Source organism: Epinephelus lanceolatus, chromosome 9 (assembly GCF_041903045.1).
Source record: "Epinephelus lanceolatus isolate andai-2023 chromosome 9, ASM4190304v1, whole genome shotgun sequence".
NCBI lineage: Eukaryota > Metazoa > Chordata > Actinopteri > Perciformes > Serranidae > Epinephelus > Epinephelus lanceolatus.
In genome coordinates this window covers 3427040-3439891 of record NC_135742.1, presented here as the reverse complement: position 1 = coordinate 3439891, position 12852 = coordinate 3427040, and the positions used below count along the sequence as shown (strand labels likewise).

At 42.4% G+C, this 12852-nt stretch overlaps 1 protein-coding gene across 1 annotated transcript in view; it reads right to left on the bottom strand.

The window, feature by feature from the left end:
- Nucleotides 1-711: 711 nt before the first annotated feature.
- Nucleotides 712-12852, bottom strand: part of slc12a2l (solute carrier family 12 member 2-like) — a 28219-nt gene continuing 16078 nt past the window's right edge. The window contains exons 15-26 of the mRNA XM_033620423.2: nt 12301-12400; nt 10437-10548; nt 10184-10324; nt 9727-9833; nt 7898-7977; nt 7677-7817; nt 7274-7387; nt 6940-7051; nt 6764-6850; nt 4327-4462; nt 4155-4222; nt 712-1288 (exon numbers count right to left, since the gene is read on the bottom strand). Coding sequence (XP_033476314.2) covers nt 1153-1288; nt 4155-4222; nt 4327-4462; nt 6764-6850; nt 6940-7051; nt 7274-7387; nt 7677-7817; nt 7898-7977; nt 9727-9833; nt 10184-10324; nt 10437-10548; nt 12301-12400 — 1334 coding nt within the window. The 3' untranslated portion in view covers nt 712-1152. The remainder of the gene's footprint in view (nt 1289-4154; nt 4223-4326; nt 4463-6763; nt 6851-6939; nt 7052-7273; nt 7388-7676; nt 7818-7897; nt 7978-9726; nt 9834-10183; nt 10325-10436; nt 10549-12300; nt 12401-12852) is intronic.

Here is a 12852-nt window from a genome sequence, read left to right as displayed (position 1 = left end):
TCCACTTGGACTCAAGAATAAACTGATTAGAATTTGGTAGTCAAAGGTCACGCATTCATGTTTTACAATATGAAGCTTCTTTTGTGTGGAAATGATTCAGAGGAATATTTCAGTGGTTTAGGTCAAAGCATACAGATAGAGACTGTTACTAACTTTTATCTTAATGCTCCATCTCCAAAAGGCAAGATTAAAATATCATTGTTGGTCAGATGCCATCATAAGTTAAAAAAAAAAAAAGTGTTGGTGTCACATATTCATTGTACTTGGTGTACCATTGTTTTAATTTCTTATTTTCCATGTTTATTTTATCATTATACTTGTTATGATTTTACGAGATTATTTATTGTATCTATCTGTTATGTGACAAATAAAAATGTCACCGTTCCCCCGGGGTGTCTCCCCTTAAAGGTTATTTTCATATATTGTGTTTGTTTAGTTCAATCTGTCTGTCTGTACATGGATTTTGTTGACAAAGTTGGAGTAAAGAAGTTAAAAACCTTGGAAGTTGGATTCTCCAAGGCGCCTCTGAACGCAGCACACCTGCAGCGCTGCCTGCTGTTATTGAACGCAGCCTGCAGGCTTTCTGCTCTCTGACAGTCTCGTCCAGATAAATTACAGTTACAACAGTCTAACAGACACATAAAATGATGATGATTCTGTAAATCAACTAATGATCATTCCAAAAAACAAGAAACAGACGCGACAAAAACGTGGTTTAGTTAATATTTTAATAAAATAATGTACAAAATAATGTTACCAGAGATACAGTTTGTCCTCCCAGTGAGAAACAATACCACTTCATAATTACAGGTCACCTGAATACCAGCAAACATTCTGAAATCGTGATTTTATCAATATAAATAAACATTAAAATAAGTTACTGTAGTTATTCTCATTCACAAAAAAACACTCAGAGGCCAGAGAATATACAGCTGGTTATTGCTGAAGATAAAAGAAACAGCCGACTAAATGTTGACTGACTTTATTAATCGGTTAAAGAGACAGACATTTACTGAAATGAAGCTGAATGGAAACAAAAGTTTCAGATCTGTGACACTTAAAGCGTGATCATATTTCTGTTCTTGTGAAGCTGTAGGAGATGCAATACTGTAACACATCCCATGGATGTGTGTGTGTGTGTGTGTGTGCATGTTAGGAGTAGAAGGTAAGGACGCTCTGTTGGTTTCCTCGGACCAGCAGCAGAGGTGGGAGGTCTTTGGACAGAGTTTCCAGCCAGCACATGTAGAGGGCGCTCGACACCGTGCCCTTCCTGGCCAGAGGCATGCTCCTGAAAATGATCACAGAAAATACACTGTTTATTTATTTATTTATTCATTATCAGTCCTGCTTTATAGAACGCTGGGTATGTCATCAGGAGGTCCCAGATTCAAACCAGTTTACTGTGTCATGCAGTGATGTAATGTACATTTACTCAAGTATTATATTAGGTACAAATTTGAGGTACTTGAGGTCTTTCCTTTAATGCCCATTTCTACTTCACTTCCACTAAATTTATCTGACATTTCTAATTACTTTGCAGATTAAGAGTTTTACAAACAAACATACAAAGACCTGATAAAGTTTATACAAGGACATCTTACGTCCTTAGCTCCTCCCACCAGGCAACCATAGGCGTATGCCGGCATTTTATCCAGTAACTTAGTGTTTTCCCGTAATGATTATTTATTCTTAATTCATTGTAGGGTTGCATGCAGCTCATGCACTTAGCCCCTCTTTGCCCTCCTCTGTCTCCGTTTATCAGACTACAAATAAGACAATTATGTGCTAGCCACCCCACAGTCCTTCCACCTCACTTCCCGCCACTATGGACTGCTTCATCAGCTGGAGAGCAGGCAGCAGCTGAGGAGACAGACCTTCAGTCAGCAGCTGTTGTGTCTCGAATTCAGCCAAAATAAAGTCCCCAGCAGAAGCACCTGGTCTAACCTGTGTAACAGCAGCAACAGAAAGTTTGCTGATCTGGCAGAGTCAGGGCTGTCCAGCAACCCAGTGCTGGGGTTTGCACTGGCTGGATTTGGGTTGCTGCAGCTGCTAACTGGGGGTCCATCTCCAGAACTGCTGCCCGCACTCCTCTGTGGCAAGATGACTTGTGGCGGAGTGAGCCAGAGGAGACACACAAGCTCTTTTTTAGATAGGAATTGTGCAAATTTGCAGGAATGCCGCCTACCTACTTTTGTTTATACAGAATGTGCCTTTTTCGGGGCAATGGGGGGCGTGAGCAAGTAACAAAACATGTAGCTCAGCGTGTGACGTAAACAGTGACGTGGGAGGGAAGCCGCGGCTGATCAGTCCTTCGCCGATTCTTTCGTAAATCGGCCCGTTCTTCACCGTCCCCGTCATCTGACGGTTAATGGCCTCTTCGTTTGCGAGGACAAGGAGGGCGCGCAATTCCTTGTCTCCCCAGTTGCTCATCTTTACAGTGTCTGTCAGGTTTGTGTTTCCCTCTTGCTACTAGCTGCTCGCTAATTCCTGCTATCAGCTGTTTCCTGTTTATCCACCGCCAGTGGCTCGCACGTGCGGCGTCATCAACAGCTCCTCCCACAAGTCATCAACAGCCCCTCCTGTTGCAGAAGGCCACCTCGGTCTGTTTAAACTAAAAGGGTTGAGCAAATATGTCTACCCTACGAGGCGGAAAATTGGGCACCTCGGATCAACTCGCCAATCCGGCTCTGTGTGTCTAAACGCTCGCAGCTTGCCGGCAAAACGGCCCAACATTCGCGGAAAATCTGGCAGTGTAAAAGGGGCTACAGTATGTTTACATACCCAGTGAAGTGGAGCTATAGTTACAGCTCGACTAGACCATATGGCCTACTGTCCTTGTCCCAGTATACAAGCACGGGAAGGGAATCCATTTATTGAGCCAAGTATGTGCGACTCCTCTACGATAGGTGGAGATATGCCCCCTTTCAGCTTGTTAGTATTGGACCTTTTTCCTGTTGACCTGTTACGTCACAGACCAAACAATGGACAAACAAGTTAGCTACGGTTAGCTAGCAGCTAACTGGTACCATGGTGGACAACTTTACAGCTCTGTACATTTGGTCCGTCCAAAAAGTCACGGCTCTGGATGTAGATTTCTCCATGTTGTTACCGGCTTCTTCTTCTCTTACACATTTAATGCTATTGAACTTCTGGGTCAAAGCCCGAGGCGGAAACTGTGAAGCATGTTCAGAGCGCCTCGGCCAGTTTGGGTCTGATTGACTGTATACATGCAGGAGGAATTCAACTCCCAGTTAGTCAGACTTTGAGAAATGATTTAGTATGATTTCAGTCGGACTAACATGTTTACATGGATTTTCAAAGTCCAGTTTTAGTTGGGCTGAAGTCGCAACTGTGAGCTCCGGTTAGCTAAATGTTAGTTAGCCTCTACAGTGTAGGCAGCTGTTACTAATGCCTGAATAGCAACTTTCTCTGTGGGATTCTCCGCCATTGAATCAAACTTTCACCAGAGGGACGTGCATGCACATCTGCATTTGTAGAATGCCCTCTCTCTGACCTGACCTGTGATTGGCCAAAGTTTCATGTCAAAAGCTAGATTTTCTAGAGCCTGAAAACAGAGCCAAAAGACGGTGCAGAAGTCTAGTTCTCTCTCAGTCCACTTGAATTAGAATTTTTGCCCAATGATGGCAAAATTAATCAGGCTCTGTTCTGTAAAAAATATTTCATGGTTGCAGCTTTAGGAATGTTTCCTTTGAATCATGTTTATAATTATCATGTACAAGTAATAATGTTGAGGTTAAAAAAATAAACAGGTGACACTTTGGGCTTGGGCTCATTGTGACAAACAATACTCACTATTTTCACTACAAATCAAACAATTATTGGATTAATGGAGAAAATAATAAGCAGATCAGGAAAACTACATCAGTAAAATCCTGCTTTCACATTAATGCAACATTCAGTATCATCTAATGAGATCATATCCAATACCCGATCCGATTATACTTCAGTACTTTTACATAGGTAATATTTACAATGTGGTATTTTTACACTGATATCAGTGCTTTTACTGCAGTACAGGATCTAAATACTTCCTCCACCACTGATGTCATGTGAACAGCTGCTCCAGAATTTGAAGTCTGAAACTGATAATAAAGAAAACGAGCTCTTCTTAAAGAACAATGTAAAGTTCTTACATGACGATGAGCTTTGCCATGCTGGAGTGTTCCTTGAGCAGCTCGTTCAGTCGGATCTGACGGTTGCTCTGAAAGTCACACACAGCATGTTGACATTAACTTCTCGTCTTTAAACATGACAGTGAACTTCACCTGAACGAAGTGATTGGTCAGCAGTGATATGTGGGCAGACCTTGGCCTTGTAGAGCTCCAGTTCATTGTCAGTGATCCTCCAGGGCTCCTGGGCCTTCAGCCTCTCTGCAGCCTCCTGCTCCATGTCGTCTTCCTTCAGCCTGTACGGCTCGATCAGCTCCTTGAAGCTGAGCTTACTGCACAACCACACAGAGACATCGCTTTATTACAGCAGAGTTTTAACTGCTCAGCTCAAACAGCGCTGTGCTACAGTGGTTTCTTTATCTGCGATCATTTAAATCTGTTTAAATCTTGCATTGTTGCAAAATTCAGCTGTTTTTCCAATTAACAAGTTTTTTATCTCGGAATTCTTTGTCAGTCTGTCTGTGATTCTTGTGATGCAACAGCTCAAGAATGCCTTATGGAAATTTGTTTAACTTTGGCACAGACATCCACTTAAGGATGTACTGATTAGATTTTGGTGGTCAAAGGTCAAGGTCACTGTGACCTCGTCCATCTCATTCATAATGCAATGTCTCCAGAACCTTGAGGGAATGTTTTGAGATTTGGCACAAACGTCCACTTGAAGTCAAGGATGAAGTGATGAAATTTAAGTGGTCAAAGGTTCAGATTGTTCAGATTTGGTCAAGGTTGCTGTGACCTTGTGTCTATTTCATTCTCATGAACGCAATATCTCCAGAACACTTTGAGGGAATGTGTTCAGATTTGATACAAGCGTCCACCTTGAGTCAATAATGACCTGAGATTTTGGTTGTCAAAGGTCAAGATCGCTGTGACCTTGCATCTGTTTCATTCTCATGTATGCGATATCTCCAAAACACTTTGAGGGTGTATGTTCAGGTTTGACACAAATGTCCACTTTGAGTCAGGTATGAACTGATGAGATTTTGGTGGTCAAAGGTCAAGATCGCTGTGACCTTGCATCTGTTTTGTTCTTGTAAAAGCAATGTCTCAAAAATGCCTTGAAAAGATTTTCTCAAATTTGGCAGAGATGTCCACATCGACTCAAGAATAAACTGATTAGAATTTGGTAGTCAAAGGTCAAAAATATTATGGCCATAAATTAAAAAATCATACGCTAATTATGACAAATTTGACACAAATGTAAAAAGATGTGTGTGTGAAGCATTCCTGTTTTAGAATATGCAGCTTCTTTACAGCAACGTCCATATTTGAAGTCTACTGTCGTAGCTAAATATGAGTCTGGACAGACGTGGATGTAAACTGCAACTTGACTGGTTGGTTGAGGCATACAACTGCGAGGCGATAATTCTACATTCTGAATTAAATTAATCTGCCACCAGCGGTCTCTCAATCAAAATAATGACAAAAGATAGAGTTTCACCCCGTTAGAATGGGTCCATGTCATTGGTCCGACAGCACATTGGTCCGGCATCTCATTAGTCCGACGTCCCGTTGTTCCGATATGTGATTATTACTGTATTTGTGTACCATAGAGGATCAGCAAACGCAACAAAAGTAGGCTACTGGTCGAGATACAAGTGTCATAGAGAGGAGAGAATGAAACACCATAACCTCCTGTTATTAACTCTGGGGTCCGGGTTGTGTGGGGAGCTCTCCGCGGTGCTGAATGGCTCCCAGCGGGCGTATTTCTGCCTTGATGGTGCACCGCGACCGGCTCTGGGTCAGCTGGGAAAGGCTTGAGGCGGAGCAGGCTCACAGCTTATGTGTTTGCCACTTTCTTTTTCATTTTAACCCACACCATGATCTTTTCCTGACCCTAACCAAGTGGTTTTTGTGCCTAAACCTAACCAGACCTTAACCACAGGGCTATCATGATGATTTCGGAACAACGGGACTTCGAAACAATGGGTTTAATATGGTCAGAATAATGGGCTGTCAGACCAATGGGCTGTCGGACCAGTGGGCTGACCCCGTTAGAATTCCTTCGGGGTTCATTGTTCAGGAACTGGGAGCAGAATAATCCAAAGTAGTAATTGCATGAATGTGTCATTTATCAGTGGTCATGTTTATATATTTTGAAAAGCCTCAGAGTCCTTCAGCATCTGCAGACAGGCTTGTGAGGAGGCTCCAGAGTGTCTGAGGGTTCAGATACTTTTAAATAAAGACCTTGTAGATGTTCCGACTCCAGTGCTAAATAGATTGGACCAAGGGATACATGTTTTCACTCCTCCAAGGTAGCATGATTACACATGCTTCTGCGTAATGCATGTGTTGACGTGAGGCTGAATCATTGTTACTTTGAGTTTTTGTTATGGCTGTGTCCATGCGTACAGGCTGTACTCAGATCTTCTCTGATGTCATATATTATATATTCAAGTATTATCAACTGAGGCTCATCAAGGTTACTCTGACTGATGAGAGTACAGAAAATATTTTTCCACATCTCAAAAACAGACGCGGTAACCTGGTACCCTTTACATCATCCTGTGAACTCAGTGAATGAAAATCAACCACAGTAAATTCAAATTAAACTGAGGGAGCTGAGGTCGTACTTGTGTTTCTTGGGTTTGGTGTTGATGTCTCCGAGGACGTTGATGTCAGAGAAGTCGATCCTGAACCTGCTCAGAAGGGTGGCCATCCTGGGACGGGGAACACACACACAGAATAATAATGACGATACAGTATGTGTGTATGAAGTGTACATAAGGTGATAGTTGATATGACTCACGCTCGGCGGTCGTGGTCGATGCGATTGATCTTCCCGCCGATGAAGACTCGGATCCTGCAGTCGCCCCACTTGCTCCTGTTGGTCAGCAGGAAGGGAATCAACAGAGTCAGACCTGCAAACACACACACAAACACACACAAACACACACAAGTAGTAAACGTTCAGTTGCTGGTAATAAACTTAAGACTGATTCATATATTGCATGTCAATTTTTTGCTCACATGTAATTTGTAATATGGTTTATGGTTGAAATTGTAAATATCAAGATGTTTTAAGTAAGTTGTTCTGCAGGTGAGTGTTTCATGTGCAAGATGTCTTCATCATTAAATCTGACCTCCATCATCAAACAGCCACCAGACATCGATGGTTCCTTTGCCCTGTTTCTTCTTGAACTGCTGGCTGCTCTCCAGCAGACGCTGGTCGGTCAGACTCAGAGGAGACTTGGTCTCTGCAGCAGACGACATCACATGACAGGATATACAACACAAAGGGAGGTTAAACAAACACTCTGACACTGAGAAATCCACAAGTGTCAGATGAGAGGATGGATATATGTCTGTCCATCAAAGAGGAAAAATAAAATGTGCGTGTTGTAAATCTAGTTTGAGGTCAGCTGGCAGTTTGCCCCTGCCTCCACTCTTAATGCTAAGCGAGGCTAAATGTGCTGGATCTATCTCATGCAGGGATAAAGATAAAGATAGACCAGGAAGAGCTGTGCCATCGTAAACCTCATGTACCTCTCATGATGAGCGGGCTGCTCTGGTTGCTGGTGGTTTTGGAGGGACAGGACTCAGAGTCTGACTCTTTAGGCAAACTGACAGAAACCACCACATCCTTACTGCTGACTGGAGGCTTCTCGTGGGACGACAGCAGCTCGTCTACAGGGACAAACGGGGAGACAGATACAGTACATGCAGTATAGGTGGACAGACAGATGTGCAGAAGAAGACAGACATACCTTGTCCCTGGATGTGAGAGATGTCCAGTCCACCCTGCAGACGAAGGATCACCACTCCAAACTGCAGGTCGAACGCATCGCTGCAACATAGAAGAGATAATCAAACTTCACTGTACTGCACAGGAAATCTGATTTAGTTACAGTAGAATGTCAAGTTATCCTTTTTTTAGATTAAAAAGAACATCTTACAATTTAGACATAATCATTTCTTTTTATACAGCATGTTAACTGCAGCAGACAGGGCAATGATTTGATGTAAAACTGGAGTGTAAAACGTAACAAATCTGTGGAGTTACATTAAACCAAGACAATTTTGAGCCTTTGTTTATTCTGAATTTAACATTAATTTTCGGTCAGTGTTTCTCCTTTATTTTGCACTCATTTATTTCTGAGCACGTGTCACAAATTGTCTACAACGGACAACACAAATGAACAGGTTTCATCTCAGGACGATATGTAACATTTTTATAAACTACATGTATATATACACTCACCGAACACTTTATTTCTTTCTTATAGGTACACCTTGCTAGTACCGGGTTGGACCCCCTTTTTAATTCTGGGTGTCATAGATAGAACAAGATGCTGGAAATATTCCTCAGAGAGTTCAGAGACATCACGCAGTTGCTGCAGTTATCCTGCTGGAAGTAGCCATCAGAAGATGGGTACACTGTGGTCATAAAGGGATGGACACAGTCAGCAACAATACTCAGGTAGGCTGTGGTGTTTAAACCATGCTCAGTTGGTACTAAGAAAATCTCCCCCACACCATTACACCACCAGCAGCAGCCTGAAGCGTTGATACAAGGCAGGATGGATCCATGCTTCCATCTGAATGTGGTTTTTCCAATCTTCTATTGTCCAGTTTTGGTGAATTGTAGCCTCAGTTTCCTGTTGTTAGCTGACAGGAGTGGCACCTGGTGTGGTCTTCTGCTGCTGTAGCCCATCTGCTTCAAGGTTGGACAAGGTGTTGTTGCTTCAGAGATGCTCTTCTGCAGACCTTGGTTGGAACCAGTGCTTATTTGACTTCCTGTTGCCTTTCTATCATCTTGAACCAGTCTGGCCATTCTCCTCTGACCTCTGGCATCAACAAGGCATTTTGGCTCACTGGATATTTGCTCTTTTTGGGACCATCCTCTGTAAACCCTAGAGATGGTTGTGCTGAAAATCCCAGTAAAGACTCAGAGCAGCCCGTCTGGCACCAACAACCATGCCACGATCAAAGTCACTTCAATCACCTTTCTTCATCATTCTGATGCTCCGTTTGAACTTCAGCAGCTCGTCTACATCATGTCTACATGACTAAATGTATTGAGTTGCTGCTGCATGATTGGCTTTTTGCGCTAACAGCCGTTGCACAGGTGTACCTACTAAAGTGGCTGGTGAGTGTTTATAATACAGTTAAGTAACTCATGTTTTCAATTATTACCAAGCAAGCTCTTGTAATGTAGCGGTGTAGATGCCAGACAATTTAGAAATCTCATTTTTAGCAAAATGCAAGTTTTTGCTCTCTGTACTTTTGGTGATCTTTGTTTTCCACATAAAAAAGCGAATACTGAAACTGATATTTTCAAATTAAAAAAGACTTTAAATCATGTTTCTTGAACAAAAACATGCTGCAAACTGTTGGATAATCTGATGTTAGGCAGGATTTTGCTCTGCTGCAGTTTTGCTTCTCGGGCTGAACATCCTTTCTGGCTGTATTCAAACATCTATAGACACTAACATGGTATGAATCCCAAATTTTAACAGTGTTTGGGTCAAAGAAATGGTCCCTTTGTAAAATGTTAGCAGCTCTTTTGCAAAGACACATCCACATCTGTCCTTACTGTATCATGTTGATGTAAATCTCCACATCTCTCATGTCTCCATCACTCCAGTTGTTCTTGAAACCCATGACCAGTGTGTTGGGCTTCAGACGACCCAAACCGACCGCCTGGAAATCACAGATGTGACAAACTTGTGACAACAATGCATCTGTGGCACATTAACAGTGCTGAGAACATGCAGATACCAATTGTGTACTGAGTTATGAAAGGGAAGGTTTGCAGTAATCTAGTTCATGGATCATTAATGTCTCTGCATGGTTTGAATTCTCAGAACAGCTGTAAACAAAACAAAAATGAAGATGTACTGATAATGAAATCAAGATCACTGCATGAGAAACCTGCTCCCATTCCAACACTGAGACCATTTCAATAATTAATGAGATATCCACTTGATAGACGTGATGGTATATTTTTTATTAAGAGGCTTGGAATGGAAACATTATCCAGGTGTTGATACCTGCATGAGGATCTGCGCCCCGTGCCTCAGGTTGTCAGAGAACACATGATGGTAAAAGGCCTTGAAGCGTTTCTTATTGAGCCAGCGCTGACAGCGGGCGTGTTCCTGAGACACCTCCTTCAGGTTCGGCCGACGGGTTACCTGAACAGCAGAGAGACATGGTCATGAGAGGACAAGACCAGAGAGGAGGTTGCTATCACAGCCATGTAAAGAATGTACTGAATGTCCCAGGCTGATGTTAATCTGTACGTACGGTCCTGACGTGAGCGCAGACCATGAGACCGACATTCTTGGTGTAAGAGTGAACCAGATGAAGCAGAGCAGGACGAGAGCTGGGATAACCAAGCATCACCAAACACTGTGGCCTGGAAACAGGGATTTTACACACTTAGAACATCAAACTCAGGAAGTTTTAAAACGACTTCTAGTTTTGTGTTTGATGGAAATCATTGGATTCTTGTCAAGTTAGGAAATTCTGGTTGAATTACTTTTAAAAATGACTGGTTTTCAAATTTTCAACAAAAAAAAGCTTATAAATCTTTATTAATCCTCAGTGAGGAAATCTGGTCGGTGCAGAAGCACAAGTACATGAATAAATACAGATATACAGAGAAAGTAAATAATATGTGGTATATTAAACTAAAATAAGAACAGAATAAAAAACAAACTATACAAGAACATTTGGAGACAAAATACAAGGTCAGGTTGCAGTAGTGTGATTAATTGCTATTCCGATATTGTTCTCCTGTTAGTTACTTCAAGGGTTCTGCCATGCTTTGATCTTAAAGGTAAATTTTGGTTTATTTCAACCTGTCTCCTATCGTCCTAAATATGTTTCAAGTGACTAGTGACATAATAATAATAGTTAGCATGTTAGCCGTTAGCCTAGATACAGCCGGGGCGCATAGTAGCGTCAGACCTGTTAAAACGTAAGTGAACGGGTAACCTTCAAGTGCAAAGTTAGTCCACTAAACAAGCTTTTTCTCCACAAAGACCGCCTCATATCGTTAGGATAAATGTCAGAGAACATATAGAAAACGACATGTAAATGTCTTGTCTTACCTTACCGGTGTGCTGCCATGTTTGTTGTTTACCACCTAGCTCTGCTTTCCAAAGCGCGGCCGAAATATATCGCGAGAACAAGCAGCGATCTCATACCATGCCTGAAATCTCGCAAGAACAAGCAGCAACAGCTGGAAGGCAGAACCGGACAGTAGCCGGAAAAGTTCATTAATTTATTTTATGAAAGATTTATAGAATAATGGCTGACTTTTTGCCAGACTTCGACTTTGTGGAGGAGGAATTTGATTTTGCAGAGTTTGATGGCTGGCCTTATTTATTTGAGCCAGAATACACTGACGAAGAGCTTCATGAAATTGAAGAACGGAGGAGGAGAGAGAGAGAGGCGCAACAGGTAGAGGACGAGAGAGGAGGAATGGCTGCTGCAAGGCTGCGTAGCTCTGCAGATTGGTGGTGTACGTGTGAATGCTGTGCCCCAGTGCCCACAGAAGAGGAATGCCTCTGTTGCAAGGAATGGGACCAGTTGCAGCCTTATTTTCAAGGTCTGGATGTGACCGAGGACGAGACACCTCCACCTGGAGTAGTATCCAGCTGGGCTTTATCTAGAGCTCGCCAGATATATTTCGGCCGCGCTTTGGAAAGCAGAGCTAGGTGGTAAACAACAAACATGGCAGCACACCGGTAAGGTAAGACAACACGTTTACATGTCGTTTTCTATATGTTCTCTGACATTTATCCTAACGATATGAGGCGGTCTTTGTGGAAAAAAAGCTTGTTTAGTGGACTAACTTTGCACTTGAAGGTTGCCCGTTCACTTACGTTTTAACAGGTCTGATGCTACTATGCGCCCCGGCTGTATCTAGGCTAACGGCTAACATGCTAACTATTATTTTTATGTCACTAGTCACTTGAAACAAATTTAGGACGATAGGAGACAGGTTGAAATAAACCAAAATTTCCCTTTAAGCATTGTAAAACAACATTACATGAATACAGATTTTAGCTTTGAGCCTCTGAGTTGGTATAAAAACCTGAAGTTAACAGTTTTATGTCTGGACCCAGAATCGAATACCAAAATCTATAAACCTGGAGCTGACCTGAAGTTTTTAACGTGGTCCTCCACTCCAGTCAGGTTCATACAGTGAGTCAGAGCTTGGTTGTAGATCAAAGCCTGAGTGGACGAACCCCAGTTCACATCTACAGGAAACAGCACACACACCGGTTAGAATAGTTGAGGTGATGATGTTAGGTGTCTGTAAGGTAAAAACAGAGTTACCACCTTGTGGTCGTATGCCTCTGTGAACCCGTCAAGTTGCAGTGACAGTTTACATCCATGTCTGAGAAAACATGGATGCTTCACACTCATCCTCCCCCCGAAAACACAAGCTCTGTACAATCAGCACAGTTTCAAGGTGGACACCCAAGATTAGTGTCACCAGTTAAGTTTCGGAATAAATGTCTCCTTCTCTGTTCCTGAGATATGACGATAGCAAAGCACACAGCACACAGTGTGGTATACACATTTTAAATTTGGGGAAAAGAGCGCACTGGTATATTGGATCAGAACTCTGTATCGGCAGATGAGGTATGTCATTGGAGAGAATCAGTTTGATTGGTGCGTCCCTATTAAAAAGGTCACAGGGAAGCAC